Source organism: Canis aureus, chromosome X (genome assembly GCF_053574225.1).
Source record: "Canis aureus isolate CA01 chromosome X, VMU_Caureus_v.1.0, whole genome shotgun sequence".
Taxonomy (NCBI): domain Eukaryota; kingdom Metazoa; phylum Chordata; class Mammalia; order Carnivora; family Canidae; genus Canis; species Canis aureus.
The window spans coordinates 104,940,583-104,962,982 of record NC_135649.1 but is presented as its reverse complement, the minus strand read 5'-3'; the positions used below and the strand labels follow the sequence as shown (position 1 = coordinate 104,962,982).

General features: G+C 39.7%; 1 protein-coding gene across 17 annotated transcripts in view; it reads right to left on the bottom strand.

Annotated features, from left to right (window-relative positions):
• The window catches only part of APOO (apolipoprotein O), a 62,199-nt gene that overhangs the window by 39,108 nt on the left and 691 nt on the right, over window positions 1–22,400 (bottom strand). For 15 of the 17 annotated variants that reach the window (XM_077887874.1, XM_077887875.1, XM_077887885.1 and 12 more), the window contains exons 2-3: window positions 2,485–2,592; window positions 1,294–1,402 (exon numbers count right to left, since the gene is read on the bottom strand). In XM_077887874.1, the coding sequence (XP_077744000.1) occupies window positions 1,294–1,402; window positions 2,485–2,592 (217 nt within the window). Of the gene's footprint in view, window positions 1–1,282; window positions 1,403–2,484; window positions 2,593–22,400 lie in introns of all 17 variants that reach the window. The other 2 variants (XM_077887877.1, XM_077887888.1) reach the window with 1 other exon arrangement.

Here is a 22,400-nt window from a genome sequence, read left to right as displayed (position 1 = left end):
TAAAACTTTTTTTAAATTTAGAAGTAGTACAAACATGTTGATAATTATTCTATCATTTAACGAGGTATTTTGCTGCACTGAGCATCATGCACGGATGAAAAAGTAAAAAACAAAAAGCAACCTTAGGTTGAAAGGTTAAGAGACAAAGTGCTTTTATAATCCAAAAAAAAAAAAACACCCACAAAATAATAGCAGTCATACCTACATGACACATGTTTGCACAAATTTGCCGACCTTATCTTAACCAGCAGATGGTTTAAAAATCTTCTAGAATGAGACAATAAAGTCTAAGCTTTTTACAACACACTATGTAAAAGATAAAGATATTTTTAGATATTTGTAACTCAAGAATATGGTTATGATACTTAAGTATACTGGCCTAATTTATATTGTTGACAGAGTCTATGCTTACTATTTTCTTCTAAATTGGTGACAGGAAGTTCAGCACTGGCAGAGACATTGAAATTAAAAATTTTAAGACAAGTTCTGGATGAAAATTCAGTTTGTAAATCTCAAGCAAAGTATAGCTAGACCATGTCACACACATCTACATGATTTTTACTAATCTGCCATCAATTTTTGAAACCAAGATCAAGTATGGCAAATACTTTATGTATCAAAGCCCACAAAAGCATTCTGTAGACTGTAAACTTCCATTTCAGGTGTTAAAAATTGCAGAAATGCTTCCATGAACATAATAACCAGGGCCTGATCTAAAACCTGAGCAGTGACAGAAGCCCATCTGTATACGTAGCTCTTTGGTCACTGGGACAAATAGTTCAGTACTCAAATACATAATCCCACACTTTTCTAGTTATCTACTCTATTACAGTATTCAAAATGTTCTGTAACTGTTCCTGTTAAAATGGTTCTGATGTGTAGACTCTCTGGGAGGAGAAAAACTTTCCAATTTTGATATAAATGCTTACATTATATCTTTTTCCTTATACTTGACTTCTAGCCCCAAGTCCTCTCCTGGGAAACAATCATGCTTTCATAGCTGCGACCAACAAGATAGTCACAGTCCACTCTCTAGTCAAGGTACCACACCTTGGTAGGTGCCTGGTAAGGGAAATTCTCTCTGCAGCTATGACAACAGCCACTACCAGGAAGCTGGGGCTCTCTGTTCCCCTCAGAAATGGCACTGATGACACTGCAAGTCAGGCACTCTTAAGCTGGTGCCCACTATCATGCCTTTTTCTGAAAACACGCAGCCAATACAGACTTTTCACTACTGACTCTAAAACAGAAATGTGTCACTCTACTTTTAGAACAGCTGTACCTGACACCAACTCGTATATGGCTCGCAATAATGTCGGAGATGTGAAATGCTTTCTTCAAGCTGGGTCCTTGGCTCCTCCACATATTTAGATTGACCCTCAGGAACCGAGTAGAGTGAAAGCTGTATATGTTAAAAACAAAACAAAGAAAAATTAAAAAGTAGATATAGTCACGAGATAATGTAATCAATTGTCAAATTTGTAAGCATCATTATCTCTAATAATTCACGAACTGCAGTGACTCTAACGGTTTCGTGCACCCTGAACTTACGTCCGAGGATCTTTGTACCTGGTTTATCAATACGGACAAGTCCAAGAGGACAGGACTATGAGGGGTCCTGCCCTCCTCCCACTCCTGTAGTAGCAGAGAAAGCAGCCCCCCTTTCTCCATTTTATATACTGGCATTTGGTATTTCACCTTAGATTCAGTCTGGAAAAAGGATTCTACTAAAGTGGTGAGGGGATGTAAAAAAAAAAATTGAGTTTAAATGATTAGTCTGGTGCTAATCCAAGCAGGATAGCAAGTTTGTTCTCCACCCAGAGAAGAAATTGTTCAGTCACTACTGGCTGCCTTCTTTGCCCACAAAAAAACACATTGCTCCAAGGTCTGAGAAGAAGAGTATAAAGGGCAAAAGAGAAACTCATATTAGCCTTATGTCAACACCATTCAAGTAACCTGGTCCATGATCGAAGGTAGGTCTTTTGTCTACTTTAAGTCAAAAGAAAGCAAATATCCAAAATAATCAGTGGGAAGTACAGACAAAAAGAAGGTAAACAATGGAGAGAAGATTTCCTGCTTTATTTATTTAGTATTTATTAAGCATCTCCTTATGAGCCTCTAATCTGGCCAAGAAGAAGAACATACCCAGGTGTTTAATTTCTTAGAGAGGGAAAATGCAAATATTTTCTTGGCTTGAAAGCAGTCTTGGAATGAGGCAAATCACTTAGAGGTAATGAGCAGACTTCCCACAAAAAAAATCTAGGAAATATTTAAGTATGCCTTTAGCTAACATCATTAATTAAAGTTTATTTGTTGAAAAAGCTACATCTTAGTAGCTTCCCATGAAGAAAAACTAAGCAAATATATTTCCTCTTTTTAAGTGTCTTCTAAACTATCTTGTCTCCTGACATACAATTTGTATACTTCGTATAGTAACTAATAAGCAGATGTTCAAAATATATCACAACATGAACGGCATGTTACCTCATTAACCTTCACAGAAGTTTTGTGAGGTGAGTCCCTTTTAGGTGACGCATACACTTTAAAGGTGAGCAGACTCAGGCTGGCTGGCCCCACAGACCTCCGAATTACCTGAAACACAGAAGTAATCTTAAGCCTTGTGTCAGTGCAATAAACTGGATGTGCATAACGTGAGCACATTTATAACCTCAGCGACTTCTGCCCTGGAAGGCTTATTATGGTTTATGAGAAACAGATGCATTCCTGAAGTTTTATGGAAGTCAGAAACTAAAAAGTATATAGTTGTGGACTTAAAATTTCAGGTCACCTTCACCTAAATTTCTAAGACAGTAAGTAGTTCCCAAGTTTTTCTACTTAGCTTGTCAAGTAAAACAGAAGATACTTGAACACACATATACCCATGTGTGCCCTTTTAAAAATAAGAGAAATGCTATGGAATGATTTTAAAATTATAAAATAGTCTCGATCTCTCTCTCTCACACACACACATACACACTCTCCCCCACCAACCAACAATGGATGAGGTTTCTTTTTAGTGATTCACTGAACACAGTGAAGATTATTTCTGTAATTCTAATAATCAAACTTTTGCAAGCTTTCCCTTTTCATTCCCACACAGAGCTGGTCTCCTACAATCTAAGTTCCCTGAGTATCTTTTTGTGCCTTGCTCTCCCCTACTGGGTCACTCACACCCAGGAGCTGCAACCTGAAGCCAGTGCCTCCCAGATATGCAACCCCAGCCCAGAGCTCCCTCCTGACCTTCACTTATCCCATACTCTTGGACATTTCTACTTTTCTACAAGCCATGTCCAAAATCAACTCATCAGGATCTTGTCTGTGTCTCCAAATCCACATTTGGCCTGATGGGTGGGTGTGTGCTATGGAATCAAGTCAGAAACTTTTTTTCAATAATAATCCCCTACCTTTACACAGCACTTGACCATCTAACGTCTTTACCCCAGACCTGGCCCTTCTTCCTCTACTTCCTCTCAGGCATGGTGGCACCATCCAACCAGACAACCCAGTCAGAAACTCTGAGGTCACATTCATCACCACCTTGTCTCATTGGTCATTAAGTCTTGTTAATTCTGTTACACAATCTCAATTCACTCTCTCCACTTTATCCCCTCCTGTACAATCTTCCCTTGGGCCCTCATTTCTTTCTTGGATTGTTTCTAGCGCATTCTAACTGCTCACCTGGCCCTCTGATGACTCGAACCACCACAATGTAAAAGAATGAGGTTTCTGAACTACAAACTGATTATCTTCTACCCTTATTTGAGAGTCTTTGTTATTTATTTTCTACTTATGTGGGCCAAAGAAGGCCCATTCTGAGGCAACTCCAACCACCTTCTTCCACCTTATCTCTGCAGCTCTGGCTTCTCCCACAACACACCAACTCCATAGATCTCTCCCATGCTATTGCCCAGCTTCATGGGTTTGTACATGCTGCTTGCTCTGCCTGCAATGTCCTATACTTGCTTTGTCCTTCTGTACAACTGCCTAAGAGCAGGGAGATATATTGCATTTTTCTTTTCTTTTCTTATTTCTATCTATTTATGGATATCAAGTTCTCCCTACCAGATGGGAAGACCTTTCACTACTGTGTCACATCTCACTATCTCACTTGTGATCCTGACTGTGCATAGCACATAAGAAATGTTCTGTAACCATTTACTACCTGCATGAATGAATGGAACAGAGATGGAAAATAAATGAGTGGCTGATTTGTTTTAACTCTGTAGGCATGCTTTAGCATCATGGAAATCATATTACTGAGATCTGCAGTGCCTACAGTGTGAAATGCCATAATGCTCACAAAACATATAATGCTAAATAAAACATGACAAAAATGTCTGTTGAAATGTATGCCAGGAGTTACACACAAAAAGGGCAATTCCTGTTTCAGAAGCAAATAAAGAGCTAGAAGCTATTTTAAAAAGAGTGGCTATGACTTTAACTGGTTTAAAAATAATTAACATACCCTGAAGTAGTACATGTTCATCTTGAAAGGACTTAGTTTCAAGGCAATATTGCTACAAATTTTTCTTGTTTCTGTAGAGTCAAGGTTAACCAGCTACTGCAGACAGTGTGGCCACTCCAGGCACCCGAGGAGAGGGCCTACTAGGCTGCTAGTACGTGGAGGTGCCAACTCAGTGCTCTCTGCCCCCTGGGTCTGTCCACAACCTACCAACAACACTGCCTTTAACTGGGGACTTTCCACTGAGCCAGCTGGCCCCACTCTGGATTTTCACTCTCTTCTTCATTGGCAAGAGCTGGCGTCTTAACCTTTCCCACTCCTTATCCAGCACTGGAGCCCCCAAGCATTGGAGTTCATTCTGTCCTCTGCCTCCATCCTTCTTTGATATAATGCTTTATGCTGGCATTTTAAATTCTCAAGTCCTACTTTCAATCCTTAATCCTATCTACCGCTCATATATTTCATTTTTCATCTCATAGCCTTCTGTTGTTTTAATTCAGATTTCCACCTTTCTGTTCTTAGTGATTATTTTCACTCCCTTTCATCTTTTCTTTTCAATCTCAACTTATTGACTTTTTAAATGTAACATTTTATTGGACTCCTGATTACTTTTATTTTTCCCTCTCATCCACTTTCCTAATTGTAATATTAAGCAAAGCCTGGCCCTTCATTGCTCAAGTTGTTTTCTTCCTCTTCTCCTGCCAGTCTTCCACACCATTCAAAGCCACCCCCACTTTCATCCCACAGCAAGAACTGTGGCCACAAGGGCAGGAGCACCCAAGAAAGGCTCCTCCTGCAGTTGCCCTTTCAGCTTCCTGAAGACCCTCAACAAATAAAAAATAAACAAACCTCACAACAGGAGACTTGGGAGATCTACAGATTAACACTCTCTAGAACCACAATTCTCCCTGCAGAGAGAACATAATTTACTTCAGGGATTCTCATTCTCAACAATATTAACACTTTGGGCTGGATTATTTTTTGATGTGAGGGCTGTCCTGTTCACTACTGTTGGGTTGCCTTGTGTGAGCCTAGAACACAGAGGCATTCTCTTTCCATGAAGGGTCTTGACCTATTATGTTACAACCAGACTGAAAATACCTCCTGGGAAGTGAGATCTCCCCTGGACCTTTTCTGGTGAGAGGCTAGAACCTCTGGGCTGTAGCACTCCCTGCCCCACGTGACAGTCCTTGAGAATCATTGTTTGCGAGGTTCACACTCTACCCAGGACAGATGGCTTGGCTCAGAAAATGGGTACATATGCACCTTCCAAGAGCTGATTAGACATGCTCTAGTTCAGATTCAATGAGTTTGGCTTGATAGACCGAAGTCGAGCCCACTCTGTTGAGAACTGCATCTTCAATGAGGGGCTAAACTACAGCTACAGAATAACTAGATTCAACAGCTTTACTGCTTCAGATCCAGCCTATCCTCTGAAATGTATCCTTCAGCTACTAGATGCCTCTTCTGGAACACAGACCGCTGGGGGTGTCAAAGTAAGGACTCCAATGTGTTGACTTGTCTGAGGTTTTGCATATAGTGGTATGAGACCCTCAGTCATAGAGAAAACTAAAATCAATTTAAAGGTGAGTTGGTGACCCCTAGGCTTTGAGTTCCCTGGCTCATGTGGCTAAGCCTTCTTTCCGTCTGATTCTATTCCCCAGTGAGGTATCCTAACCTTTCCCTTAAGGTATATTCTCAACCTCAGACATTTGGATTCTTTGCCTTTCAACATCTATTTTTACATAGCCCACAGAGGGTTTAATCATCAGTGTAAACTGAGCACTAGGATTGGCAGGTGGTAGGATGGGGCTCTAACAAGGCATTTTGTAAATGGTGTAGGCCAGCAGTGTCTTCAAGGATTTCTGCTCCTTACTCTCTGCAGTGAAGGTCATCAGGGACTGGCAAGAGCAAAACAAATCTGGCTGGGGAAGCAGGGTTACATATGACAATACAATTAGAAGAGGTCAACTGCAATTTTATTTCAAAAACAAGTATTTTTTGTAGACCTACTTCCATGTCGGGCTCAGTGCTAAATATGACACAACATTTAGGGAGACATGGTCCTTGCCCTTACAGAGTTTCCAGGAAGCTAATGAGTTTACTCAAAAGGACTCAGGTCATAATTAAAAAACACACACACAACACAACTCGGGCCTGAGATGGAGTTCAGCCTTCTGCTCCAGCAGCAAAGGAGATTCTTGGACACAGTTAATCAAGATATGAATCTAGTGAGGTCATAAACACTCAGCTCATAATGGGTACCCAGAAGGCTAACCTGTCCTTGTTTTGCAAATAAACACTGCCCTAGACTCTGTAGCTCCAGGACCACTTTCTGATTGTATGCCAGTAAAATTGCCTTCAAGACAAAAATCTCAGGCTAAATAAGCCATTTTCAGAATTACTCAAGGATGTTCATGAACGGCAGGGTTTAAACCCTGACAACTTGTTTTGTTTTGTTTTGTTTTTAACTTTATGGAGAACCCAGTATATAGTTTCTCTCATTTTTAAGTAGGGTGACCCTTTATTCTCCCCAAGTTAAAGATCTATTATCTTATTAGGCCTTTCATTTAAAATATATAGTTTCCTTGTGGATAAAATCTAAGCCTCACTTTGCAAACCTGCATACACAAGAGGTTTTAGAATCACCTGGGGAGTTTTGTTTTGTTTTAAGGAACAGAGATTCCAAATATTCCTCCCATGGTATCTGATTCAGTAAATCTATAAGGGGACCCAAGAACCTATTCCCACTATCAGCCAAGTTTAGAAAACCAGTATTCCACAAGCAGATGCTTGGGAAACAGTTATTCAGCTTAGGTTTGTATAAGCACTCAAACATAGTTACCTTTAAAAACATATGAAAGTATGAAATGAAAATTGCCCTAAACATAAAAAATAAAACAGTGACTGGACACCCACTACTAGAGAAGTTATGGGATTTATTTACATCCAAGAAAATCTTTCCCATCGTAAACACAACACAATCAATGCTCTCCACCCCTAATTCTCATTCTACCATCCCATCCTTCTATCTCCCTTCACTGATAAATTAAAAATAGACTATGGTTAGGAGGGAGAAGAGTGAATATCCTTGGGGCACCTGGGTGGGTGCCCAGCAGAAAGGGCACGTGACTCTTGATCTTGCTGTTTTGAGTTTGAGCCCTACACTGGATGTAGAGATCATTTAAATAAGTGACTATTAAAAAAAAGTGGATGCAAGCTGAGTGACAAGAAGGACCATGAGGGGTTATAGAGTACTAGTTATGCTAGTATGGTAGGTTTGTAAAAATTCATTTGTGATCTGGGCACTTTTCTGTATGTGAGATCTCAACACAAAGTTAGAAAAATGGATTCTTACTTGCTTTCTTTACTTCATTCTTTCCTCCCTTCACTACTCAAGATACCTAAAATCATTCTTCCCAAGGCCACCCATGGCCTACCAATTGCTAAACTCCAATGGACATCTGGCATCCTGGCTGAACCCTGAAACTGGTGACCCCTCCAACATCTTCATACTCTCTCTTGCTTCCATTGCCAAGATTGTACTCTAGCTCCATTGTACATGCTTTATAGGGCCCTCTTTCCCTCTCCTTTTGGGCCTTCTCTTCCTCTGCCCTTTCTTCAGAGTTGGTGAGTCAGAGTAGTCCTTAACCCTCTCCCCTTCTCACTCTAGAGCAGTTTCATTAAAATCTAAGCCTTTGACTTCCACCCTACACTACTGATGCCCAAATCAGTATTCCCAACCCCAGCCTCTCCCTAAGCCGCAGGCTTGTGTGTGGAACTCCCTGTGGGCTTCCTCACTAAGTGTTTCAATTGCCACCTCATAATGAATTTCCTTTATCCAAAACCCTGTTTTTCTCAGTTTCCCTCCCTCATTTCATGGCCCTACAAGCCACACAAAGGACAACATCAAAGCAACTCTTTGATGAAACCATGAAAATGGACTTCAAAGACCGTAAGATGTGGTTGCTGCTTCCATCGTCTAAAAAAGTGGACAAATAATTACACTGCTGTGATGAGGGCGCTAACCCACAGAGGACCAGAGTAACACAGAGAAGAGAATAATGAGCCACAACTGGAAATGCTGGCAAACAGCTGCAGGGAGAAGGCAAAATCAACAATCGAAAGTTTACGCATTTCTTTCTCTTGGCAGCCACCCAACAGGCTGATGTTAAGACTTAAGTGTCACTAGGACTGGCCTCTGTAAAGAGCAGTAACAAGAGAAACCAAAGGTTTGGAACAGGAGGATGGTTTTTTGTTGTTTTTTCTTAAAGATTTTATTTATTTATTTATTCATGAGAGAGAGAGAGAGAGAGAGAGAGGCAGAGACACAGGCAGAGGGAGAAGCAGGCCCCATGCAGGGAGCCCGACGCGGGACTTGATCCTGGGACTCCAGGATCATGCCCTGGGCTGAAGGTGGCGCTAAACCGCTGAGCCACCCGGGCTGCCCAGGATGATTTTTTGAAACACCACACTCTTCAGCTATATCCATGAGTAGGTACAATCTCTAAACACAGCAAATACAGAATCATAAACCATGGCTGCTGCTTTAATAATACCAAACATTCTTAATCAAGAAGTTTCCTTTTAATATCAAGGCCAGACAGGTTTGGATGATAACATACTCAAAATTATTTGGTATCAAAAGCTGCATAAATAAACTTAATGCCTAAATTATTGCATTTTAGCTATTATATAACTTAGTGGTCATACAATCTGTACATTAAAATGCGCAGCTGTTTCCAAAGTTATTATACAAGACCATTTTTATATCTGTCACTGTGGAAAATAAGTGCATGTGGGGACATTTTTATAGTAAATGTCATTTAAAATTAGATATTCTCCTATTTATAGGAAATGAGGCATAATTATATATTTTTCCTCCAAATGTTATACTGGTTCTTTGATCTTCGGTCAACCTTTCCTGTAATAATTTCCATCTGAAAGCATTTTCCATTAAAAACAAAATTGGCGGGGGGGGGGGGGGGGGGGGACCAGGGTGGCTCAGTCAGTTAAGCATCTGTCTTTGGCCAGGGTCATGATCCCAGGGTCCTGGAATTGAGCCCCATGTTGGGCTCCCTGCTCAGCGGGAAGTCTGCTTCTCCCTCTCCCTCTGCCACTCCCCCTGCTTGTATTTGTGCTCTGTCAAATAAAAAAATAAAATATTTTAAATAAAATTTAAAAATGTTTTACATATGATTCTTTTTAGTTATTTAAGAGAGAAAAATCTGAAATGGATTTTAAAAAAAAGATCTATGGAAACTGACAATACTTTTGAGGATATTCTTGTTCCCAAAAAAAAAAAAAAAAAAGGACATAAAATGAAAAATAAACTACATGTGGGCAGCCCAGGTGGCTCAGCGGTTTAGCGCCGCCTTTGGTCCAGGGCGTGATCCTGGAGGCCTGGGATCGAGTCCCACGTCAGGCTCCCTGCATGGAGCCTGCTTCTCCCTCTGCCTCTGCCTCTCTCTCTCTCTCTCTGTGTCTCTCATGAATAAATAAATAAAATCTTTAAAAAAAAAACTACATGAAAGAATTTAGGGTCAAACAAAATGATGAAAACAATCAACAATTTTGCCCAAGTCTGGCTATACTGCTGCCCTTAGTAATGTATTGTACACTGAATCAAAAATAAAGATAAATGAGTCCATATTTGTGAAATATCAAAAAAACTATGCCTTCCTGTCATAATGATCGTTCAGTACAGTACCTACATTTCTCATCTGGAGGCCACATGCCAACTGGTAATAGAGGCTTTTCTTTCTCTGAGAAGGGGGCTAGAGGGATACAGACAACGGGAACCTGAAAATTATCTTCACTGTACTGTTCTGACTTTAGACAAAAAGTTGATTCAGTATTACTTAGACACTATTTTTTAAAAATAGGTATTTTCTCGCCTCATATGCCTTAGGATGGCTACTATCAAAAAAACAGAAAATAGCAAGTGTTAGCAAGGGTATATTATAGAGACAGTGGATTCCTTGTGCACTGCAGGTGGGATTGTGAAATGGTGCAACATCTAAGGAAAACAGTGTGGAGGTTCCTCAAAAAATTAAAAATAGAATTATCACACGACCTGGCAATTCCATGTCTGGATATGTATCCCAAAAAACTGAAAGCAGGGTCTTGAGGATATATTCACGTTCACAGAAGCATTATTCACAATAGCCAAAAAGTGGAAGCAACCTGTCTGTCAAGGACATTATGCTAAACAAAATAAACCAGTCACAAAAGACAAGTACTGTATGAGTTCATTTCACAAGGCATCTAAAGTAGTCAAATTCATAGGAACAGAAAGTGAAATGGGGGTTACCTGGGGGTTAAGGGGGGGAAGAAATGGGGAGCAGTTTAATGGATAGAGAGTTTCAGTGTCCCAAGATAAAAAATTCTGGAGATTATTATGCATCAATTTGAATATATTTAGCACTACTGAACTGTATACTTCAAAATGGCTAAGATGGTAAATTTTTTGTTATATGTGGGGTTTTTTACTTCAATACAAAAAAGTGAAACTAAAAAAATGGTTAAGATGGTAAAAAAAAAAAAGTGAATGCAGCCAGAGAGAAAAATAAATAGTACACCCCCTCAAAAAAAGTTTTTTCTCTTCAAAGTAGTAACCTGGATAGATCAAATAGGGAGCCAGAATTTCTTGCAACTATTTATACAACAAAGTAATAAAGGGAATCTAGTTTTGATATACGATCATATGGCTTCCATTTCTAAATGCTTTCAGATCCAATTTTAAGCCTGTAAGAAAAACAGTCTCTGTACATTTGAAATACAAGTGAGAAAAGCAGATTAGGAAATGGCATTGTTTAAAGGGTAGGGGACTGTAAGTTTTCTGAAAATGTGAAACTGAGGATATGTGTAAGTATACCCACAAACAAGTCTGAAAAGATGTTAACAGTGGCTATCTATAAAGATGGTGGAATTAAGAGCAATTCTTTAGTGTCTTCTGTATTTCCTAAAGTTTTTATAACATACATTGATTCATTCTTTAATATGCAAAGAACAAAAGTGGCTGACTCCAGTGTATAAAGTATCTGTCACAAAGTATGAAGATAACTCCAAATGAAGAGAGGCTGAAATATTTTGATGAAGATATTTTTCGAATAAATCTACTGCTCAGTGACACCATGTCTAGGGAGAAATGTATTGCCAGGATAATTAAATCTGTCCTCTTAAAATGACCACCTGGATGGGCATTCATTTGGATGTCTGAATTTGGGAGCACTTATACTTTTATTTTACAACAGTCACCACAATCATTTCAATGTCTGTTTCATAGTAAATGGGTCATGAAGTCAGTATTTTAAGAGTTCAGACTTTAACCTACAAATAGAAAAATGGTCCTCCAACTATGATAAATATAGAACTATTTTGTGAGAAACTCCATTCTGTAATTCTGTGGTACAGTAAGTGATATCTCCCAGTTCTTTCTCATTCAGGACAAACGAACTGTGATCTAAAGAGATAAGGGAAGAAAATGAGGCTATCTTCAAGATTAACATTATCTTAGGCTTACATAAAACCAACTTCTATTTTATCTTTGGAGGGCAGAACTCACCACAGAATTAGGTCAGCAAAGCAACTACCTTTCATCTGCAACTGTTTCACATTCTACTCTTTAAAAACAGTCGCCAGTTTTTGTTAAATTCATGCAAAAAAGAATAAACGTGTCTGATAAACAGGAAGGAAACTTCAAGGCCAAAGAGTGAGATTACTGTTCCTTCAAGCACGTTTTGAGTCATCTGGTTGCGCTGAACTGGCGTCACAGACTTATAACACACATGACACATAATCTACCACGTCTCAAATTCATCTAGAACTTCCTCATTCAGACAGAAATTTACCGCTGCTTACCTAAACTCCTATGCATGTCTCCTCTTTCTCTTTCGGAATGGCACCCCAAGATCCGTTCAATCTTTTCTGAGTTAAGGGAATACAGGGAGGAAAAAAATCAGAGGGGAACAACTTACCTCAAGAATTATCTTTCAAACGCTTTTTCAAGTAACTAAAAAATCTACATTTTCTAAGAGGAAGAGCTATTTTGTCAAAGCAAAGTCTATCTAAACCCAGGTTTCATTTCCTAAGAAACCACTTTGGGTACAAAGAACACCAACTGCAACTGTCTCCAATCTCATCTCATCTATTCACAGATTTTTCTTCCTCAAGGAAAAAAAAAACTTCACAATTTTTCTAGAAAAAAAGTGGCTGTGTAAGGCTCAATTCAGCTGGTGATAATCCAGATTCATAATGAAAATCTCTGCAAAAATACAGCACAAAAACAAGAAAAGTCAATATTTAGACTATACACAGCAACTTCTAACAGTGCTCCCAAATGATGTGACTCCACAAACAGGCTCAGGGTCAATATTTGCCAAGTGAGGTAAGCCATCAATAGAGGATTCAGGAAACTTGTTGGAGTCCTAGTATCACTTGGTGCTTACTTACTCAATTGCCAGTTTTACCCATGTCATAACACAACACATGAATCAGCACCTCTAATGGGAGAGGAGATTCATTTCAGCAAGCACAAAGAAAAACATTCTGTTATTTCACAAGTACTGACGTCTATGGGATGGGGGAGAAAAGAAAAAGAAACCTTTACTATTTTCATATATCCTATTTTAAAAGACTAGTCAAAATTCAAGCTGTATTACAAAGTTGTGATCATCAAGACAGTATGGTAATGGCACAATAAAGACACATAGATCAATACGACAGAACAGAGAACCCAGAAATGGACCCTCAACTCTACTGAAAAAGCAGGCAAGAATGTCCAATGGAAAAAAGTCTCTTCAACAAATGGTGTTGGGAAAATTGGACAGCCACAGGCAGAAGAATGAAAAATGGACCACTTTCTTACACCATACACAAAAATAGATTCAAAATGGATGAAACACCTAAATGTGAGACCGGAATCCATCAAAATCCTAGACTGGAACACAGGCAGCAACCTCTTTGACCTCGGCTACAGCAACTTCTTGCTAGACACGTCTCTGGAGGCAAGGGAAACAAAAGCAAAAACAAACTTTGGGACTTCATCAAGATAAAAAGCTTTTGCACGGCAAAGGAAACAGTCAACAAAACCAAAAGGCAACATATGGAATGGGAGAAGATATTTTTGCAAATGACCTATCAGACAAAGGGCTAGTATCCAAAATCTATAAAGAACTTACCAAACTCATGTTGGCAAGTTGAATTTCAATAAAATACTAAAAAAAAAGAATTTATTAAACTCAACATCCAAAAAACAAATAATCCAATCAAGAAATAGGCAGAAAACATGAACAGACATTTCTCTAAAGAAGACATACAATTGGCCAACAGACACATGAAAAAAGGCTCAACATCACTCGTCATCAGAGAAATACAAATCAAAACCATAATGAGATACCACCTCACACCTGTCAGAATGGCTACGATTAAAAAAAAAAAAAAAGAATGGCTACGATGAACAAATCAGGAAATGACAGAAGTTGGCAAGGATGTGGAGAAAGGGGAACCCTCTTACACTGTTGGTGAGAATGCAAGCTGGTGCAGCCACTCTGGAAAACACTATGGAGGTTCTTCAAAAAGTTAAAAATAGAAGTACCCTACAACTCAGCAATTGCACTACTAGGTATTTATCCAAAGGATACAAACAGTCATTTGAAGAGGCACATGCACCCCAATGTTTACAGCAGCAATGTCCAAAATAGCCAAAATATGGAAAGAGCCCAGATGTCCATCAACAGATGAATAAAGAAGATGTGGTGTGTGTACACACACACACACACGCACACACACAGAGGAATATTACTCAGCCATCAAAAAGAATGAAATCTTGCCATTTGCAGCAACGTAGATGAACTAGAGGGTATTATGCTATAAGGGAAATAACTCAATCAGAGAAAGACAAATACCATATGATTTCACTCATATGGAATTTAAGATACAAAACAGATGAACACAGGGATAAGGGAAGAAAAAAAATAAAACAAGATGAAAACAGGAGGGAGGCAAACCATAAGAGACTCTTAACTCTAGGGAACACACTAAGGGTTGCTGGAGGGTAGGTGGTTGGGGGGATATGGTAACTGGGTGATGGGCATTAAGGAGGCACATGATAATGAGCACTGGGTGTTATATGCAATTGATGAATTCCTAAATTTTACCCCTGAAACTAATATTATTATACAGTATATGTTAACTAAATTGAATTTAAATAAAAAACTAAAATGTAAATAAAATAAAAAGATCAAATGAATGAACAGACACTTCTGAAAAAAAGAAACCATTGGCTATCCCTCCCAACCAGAGCTATTAGCACATTTGTGAATCTATCTCTAACTCCCACAAAGGGCTCCTCATCCTCACTCAACCAACCAAAGACATCCTTAAGTTGGAGCCAGTGTGGTCTTTGAATAAAACACTGCGTTGCTTCAAAGAGTCAGAAATAAGTAGGAAGACAAAGGGTGCCCGTATTTAAAGTGCCTTTAGGGGCATCTGGATGGCTCAGTGGTTGAGCATCTGCCTTTGGCTCAGGTCATGATCCTGCGGTCCTGGGATCGAGTCCTGCATCGAGCTCACCACAAGTGAGCCTGCTTCTCCCTCTGCCTATGTCTCTGCCTCTCCCTGTGTGTCGCTCATGAATAAATAAAATATTTTTTAAAGTTTTTAAAAAGTAAAAAAATTTTTAAGTGCCTTTAAAACAATATTCATTCAAAATACAACTATACTATCTATAATGATATTATGATTAAAATACAGCTTAATATTCAAAGTTATAGGCTCTCAGCTATTGAAAACTCTCCAACCCTTGCTCTAAATTCTTGCTGCTGCCACTTTTAGTACACAATGAACACAGGTTTTAAAATCCACACATTAAGAAATTGGCACTGTTCAAGTTTTCTAAAAGAACTGGCATAAGGCCATGCAGAAATTAGGAAAAACTCACAGTGAAAAAGAAGTAACTTCCAAATTCTAAGATTTATCTTCAGACTGAGATTTTTTTTCCCCTGAAAATATCTAATTGAACTTTCATGTTGTATGCACTAACCATAAAATTCCACTTACGCATTACTGGAGAAGATCAACTCTTTTAACTTTCATTTCAAAAATCTTTTGGCACTTTCCTGTCATAATATAAAAAAAGTCAACTGTCAAGTTTTGGAAATGGATACATTTCTTCGCTATAGAGATGTCTTATGCATCTGATTACTTGCAGTAATTTTAAATGTACCACACAAACAAATCTCAAAGTTCATTTGTTAGCCTCTAAAAACTCCCATTCTAGCCTAGAAGAGACAGAAGGGTCGAGCACGTATACATAAAGGTCCTCTAATCAGGAAAGTCTACAAATATGTACAGGCCTCATAGGGTAATAAATTCATTTATCATAAATATCTAGTCAACTGTATGCTATTCCATTTGTCTCTGTTCCCCATGCTTTTAAGGTACAATTCATGTACATCTTCCTTTTCCAGTGTTAGTGGCACACAAGAGGCCATTAGCATTTTAGACGGAAGAGCGTTATGGTGTCCTAAGAATTCAGTTCTATATGGGAAGTGAATTTATCCAAGTTGCATCTACTTTTGACAGTCCTAAGTCCAGGGTGCTAACCTGAAACTCCAGATCACTTCGGGAGACATGGGTGATGCAGAAGGGATCGAAAATAGCTTACATTCATACAGTACTTCGCAGTTTATGGTTCTTTCCATATGTTATCACATTTGAACCTCCCAACAATCCTGTGCCAATTGGAGGGGCACGTTACTGTCCTCACAGTACCTTGATAAAAGGGGACTCTGAAAAATTAAGAAATCTCATTAAAGTTGCTCAGCCAGAAACCAAAAACAAACCTGAGCCCACACTTTCTGACTGCATCCAGCTGGGCAGTTTTTCTTCTTTGGGATATACCACCCAACATCTTTGAAGGGTAAGAAAGGAAAAACATCTAATTGATACTGCACATAAATACATATATATTATATACATATATAATAAATATATATACACAGTAAACATATATGTGTATGTATGAATGTATGTGTTCACTATAATTTCTCAAGAAGCCCTTTGGAGATGCTTACATTGTAGAGGAGATATCTTTATTTCTTTCAAAATATGCACTATTTAAAATAATAGTCAAGTAAAATAAAGTTAGAGCACTTCTTTTGCAATTTACAGGTGATTTTCCTTTTTCACTTAGCAGTGTTAGTCTCCCCTCAATTTGTACTAGTGATATACTATTTACGGTAAGTAAAATAATTTCAGAAAGTCAGACACGCAATAAAGGCATTACATCAAGACCAAACAGCCACAAAGAGTGTGTGAGGTAATAACGCCTTAGAGCCAAGGACACGGTCACCTCAGGCTCCTCCGAGCAGGGAGCTCTGAGTGCAGGTCATAGATAGCTCTGTCCTTCAGGAACGAACTGCCAGAGTTTTCTTCAAGAGGCCAAGTTTTCTCCCTCAAGGTGGCTGACAACTCCATCTCCAACCCACATCTCTTGTGAAAACGTCATAGCCTTGGGTTCCACGTCAGCTGATCACTACATGATAATATCCACAGATAGTTCAACGAGGCCAACTTGTTCAAAAGCAAATTATCACCTCCCTCCCCCCCAACCCACCTCAGCCTTCTTCCACTTTCCCATCTCACCGAGTGGTTCCAAGAGCCACTCAATTTTCCAGGCTAAAAGCCCAGGCAGCATTCTTAAATTCTCTTCTCCTTTGCCACATACAGTCAACAACGCCATTTTGAAATTAAAAAATACTTCTGGAAAGCCCTAAGATCATGCACCATCATAATACATAATACATCATAGCTGCCTCCTACGAGAAGCCAACTAAAAGTAACAGCTCATGGTTATCCATCCCTCACTTTATCCCAAGCACTGCAAAGTTTTGGGTCTGAGTCAATTTAACCCACACAAAAATGTGAGGTCAGTGCTAGTCTCATCCTTGTTTCACAGATAAGGATGCAGTTAGAGAATTGGAGTATCTTGCCCACGGGAACACGGTGAAGCCTAAGGTCTTAGCAGAGTGTCAAATTCTTCTGGAACTCCTCTGTGTCCTCACACTCGCTTTTCTGCTCAGCTTGGAAGGGGCCCCATAACTGTGTCCACCCAGCTTCAGAGGTCAGCGCAGGCAGGTTCTCCTCTACAAAGTCTCTTCATGCCCCCTGCTGGCACTCACTCCTCTAAGTCAGTGGTTCTCAAGGTTGGCTACACACACTGCAAACTAGATCCCTACATCTCAATTCTAAAGATTGGCGTGCGTGCAGCCTGGGCAGCAGGACTTGCTCCCTAAATTATTCTAACGTGTAGCCAAAGTTGAGACCCCATTGCTCTGTATTTCCCGCAACTCTTTCACATCAGAACACTTACCATGCTGCATCGGAATGGGCCATTTCTGAGCCACGGGGGCAGGGGGTATCCCAAAACCAGAGGTTCCTGGACCTTCACTTAAAAAGGAAATCAGGGGACGCTGGGGTGGCTCGGTGGTTGAGCATCTGCCTTTGGCTCAGGGCATGATCCTAGGGTCTGAAGACAAGTTCTACACCAGGTTCTGTGAGAAGCCTGCTTCTCCCTCTGCCTATGTCTCTGCCTCCCTCTGTGTCTCTCATGAATAAATAAATAAAATATTTAAAAAAAAAAAAAAAAGGAAATCAGACCTTTGGGCAGGGCCCTGGAAAATGTCTATCGAATAATTCTGGTGTGTGGCCAAATCTACAGACTCTCTCCTAGGTAAGAACTAGGACTTATTTGTACCCACGAAGGTGTAGCACAGTGCTCAGTCATAGCTGGACCTTGATAAACATTTGTGTAATGAATGAAGTCTAGTAACATGAATCTGGGGACTGGGTGTATATATATTCAATTCCAACAGCAGCACCTGGAAAAACTACTTCCTGGAACAGAATGCAAATTCAGACTGGGCAGCTTTTCAAATGTGTTTTTTAATCCACCAGTGCCCCCTACTGATCTGAAGATGGATAAATCAAAACAATGGTTACAGTTCAACTATTTTAATTGTATATGCACATAACTAACTAGTCACACACACAGTACACTTTTTTCCACCAACACCTATACTATCAATTCCTTTCCGCTCCAGTCCTAGTTAACTTAGGCTCATAACTCTCAAACCTAGATCTATCCTACCATTTGTTGGTCCCCACTTCCAGGAGGCAGTCATGATAGAGCTCCAAAAGTAGTTCTCGGAAAAGTCCTCAGAGCCTCTCACTGATCTTTTTTGTTCTTTGGTCAGTGTCTCTTGCAAATCCCACCACACTCATAAAATCACTACCTTTTTAAAAACACAAGAAACCATGGGACACCTGGGTGGCTCAGTGTTTGAGTATCTGTCTTTGGCTCAGGGCTCAGGGGATCAAGTCCCACATTGGGCTCCCTGCAGGGAGCCTGTTTCCCCTCTGTCTATGTCTCTGCCTCTCTCTCTGTGTGTGTGTCTCATGAATAAATAAAATCTTTAAAAATAATAAAATAAAAACACAAGAATCCATTCACCTACCAATCTGCTTCAGTTCCAGCTATTCAAAGTATAATGGAGCACCAGCAGCATCTATATCATCCAGAAGCTTGCTAAAAAATGGACACCCTGAGGCCCCACCCCAGACGAACTGAAGTGTACATTAAAGTTTGAGAAGCACCAGTTCTCAACTTTCTCAACTACTAGACCTAACACCACCATTTTTATGACAAATATTTGTCTAAGTAAGTGTTTTGCTATCTTGAAATAAAAGTTATCACCCATCTACACAAGTAAGACCAAAAAAAAGAGAGGCCACTATACTGATCTGATGGAAATGTAATGGGAGAACAAAAGGGCAAGATTTATAGTAAGAATTGTATTTCGGCATATAAATGTTCAACACAACTAAATAAAAGACATGCAGAACAATCCAAGTTCCCAAAATATATCCCAAATGGGTGGTACTGTCTGGCTGAGAACCGCTGCTCTACTAACACTCCCAATCTTTTCTTTCCAGCTCACAGAAAGAAGGCAACATCTTTCTTCCTTTTTGAAGCTGAGGGATTGATTCTCTCTTCTAAAAGCCCCCTTCCTACATTCCTCCCTAAGGCAATAAACATTGCCAAATCTTGAATACCAAAACAACCACAAAAACAACTCTACAATCTTGACCCAACATGTCCCTCTAGTTACCATATTCTTACTCCTTCCTTTGAAGGAGAAAGTCAAACTTATCAACCCTACCATTGTATCCACTTACTCATGTCTCAAGTCACCAACCCATTATACAGCTTTTGCTTCCATCAGTAAATCCACATATATAAAGGTCATAAAAGCCTTCCAAATTGCCCAAATTAACAAACACTTCTCGAAATTCATCTAACTTATCTCTCTGTAATGGGCATTGCTGATCACACATCCAAACTCCATTCCCCACTATATTCATAAATTCATTTCTCCCATGTGACTAAGACAAATTGACCCCACCCCTAGCTACTCTTGTTTAGTTCAAGCCAATCAGAGCATGGCATTCCCCTGGCACTGGCTATCAGGTCAGGGGCAGACACATGACCTAGGTTGGTCCAATCAGACTGAAGGAAGAGTGTAATCCAAGCGTGGGAGTTGTCCTCTCCCCTGCTTTAGTGAATGAGAAAGCATGTGTTACTACTGCCAGACATGCTACAACTATAGGGGGACTCGACCTTACCTTGGAAAGCCAAGAAATGAGATCAGGTCCTTGACAACACTGTTGATCCACTGGAGTCCACCCTTCCTCTAGACTTTGTGAGAGTTTTCTTCTTACTATTTAAGTAACTGTATTTTCCCAGCTGAAAGCATCCTAACATGGCCTGTCCTCCTTGAAACGTTTTTCCCTTGATTTTCTAAACATCACCCTTTTGTACACCTACTTATCAGAAGTTGCTTCTCAAACATCTCTGGCTTCCCCTCTTCTTCTGTCTATTCTTTACATTTTGGTGTCTAGTAAGGTTTGTTGTGATCTCTTCTACTCAAACTACATGTTTGAATAATTTAAGCTGAGTTATATTAGCACTTCCCCCAAAGGAGTACCACTGCTGATGCTCCCCAGCTCATCCACCTATGGAACTCCTACTTGTCTTTCAAAGCTAAATGTAAATGTTTCCTCTGTGAAGCCTCCCCTGAAGTTCCCAGGGGTTCATTGCCCCTTTTTTGTGCCATAGACCCTACGGACCCGTTCTCAAAATAATGCTTCTAACTGCATAAACTGCCAACTATACTTCAATAGTATAAAAACATTTTAAAATCACAACATATGATATAGTAATATATACTAATTACCTCATTAAATAAAAAGACCTAACAGTCTTACAACTACTATAATTTTGAAGTAGTGATGACCATAAATGATGCCTTGAGATCTATAACAACTGTGATATGAAAATGTCTGTGACATGTATTGGTCCTGTGACTTCTACTGATGACAGGTACTGTTAATATTACTGTGATTTATTGCTGTACTAGCTTATTAAATTAATTGCTCCCAATGAACCTCCTTATATCCATGCTCTTGTGTAGTGCCCCCATACTGACTCTGGGCTTGGCTATGTGACTTGTTTTGACATGAGCAAATGTGATACAAGCAGTTAAGTGTTTATGCAATCAGACTTGCCTTCTTGGAACCCAGTGGCCAGGTGAGGAAGCTTAAGGTAGGCACAATGAGGGGCACCAAGCCGCCATATATGGCAGTAAGGCCACCTTATAGTCTAGCCACCAGCTGAATTCACCCACTAGGGATGCCAGCAAGACTGCCCAGGCAACCCACTGACAGTGAGAAATAATAAATCATTGTAGTTTTAAGGCACTGGTTTGCACTGGCTTGTTATCCAGCAACATCTAACTGAAAGTTACCTACACTCACAACCGAAGTAAATGCTACATTTCAGCTCCAGATTGGTAAAAATAAAGACTTTTTCCCATCAGAGTTTAAGGACTGAATTCTATCTACAGGCCCTCTGAGGGGCTGAAGACCACATTAAGAACCCCCACCCAGTGCAGAAGGAAACCCCTGAAGCAGAGGACATCCTGCTCTCCTTTCTACTACCATAGTACATTATCGATACCCATATAAACTGATCACAGCATATCCTTTGCTGTTGCAACCCTAAAATTAAGCTGAGCTCCTAGCACCTAATAGGTATTCACAACACAAATTCATCGAATGAATGCAAGTTGCTTATAGGATCTGCCGTGGTAACTAAACTGGGAGCAGCCTGAAAGCAAAATAAAAGCAAATACTTAGATGGCACCTCTATATACCAAGGGCTGTTCCAAGTGCTTTACATATACTAACTTATTTATTCCTTATAACAACCCTATGAAGTATATGCTATTCCCTCCAATTTCATGGATAAGAAAACAGGCACAGAAAAGTGATGTGCCCAAGGTCACCCACCTAGAAAGTGGCAATGGCAGAATTGGAAGGCCAAATCCATGCTGATTTTATAACCTGTCCTAATGTGCCCAAAGCACATTGCAGACGCACAATAAAACCTTTCAATGAGTAGTACAAATTTGAGATTTCATTAGCACTATCTTATGGGTGCTAGGCTTCTTGAAGACTCAATTTTGTAGAGTAATCTCTGGTAGCTTGCAATTCTCATGATGGAAAACATTGTTTACTTTTTTAAGAAATAGAATAATGGCTTCAGGTTAAAAAAGATTTTCGAAAATCTTCACTGTGAAATGCGATTTCTTTCAAAAGACATAAGTTTGCAAAATGTAAAGGAGGGGGTCGACTTGTTCATACTAAATAATGCCCACTCAGGAGGGGAACTAAGTTGTAGCTTCCCACCCTTCCAGCCATTCCCATACCAGCTTCCCCAAATCCTGCAGTAGCCTCTCCAAAGGTGACCCTCCCCCATTCACACATCAGGTTCTGAAACCTGACTCCACCAGGCAACCAAAGCCGAACTCTGCAG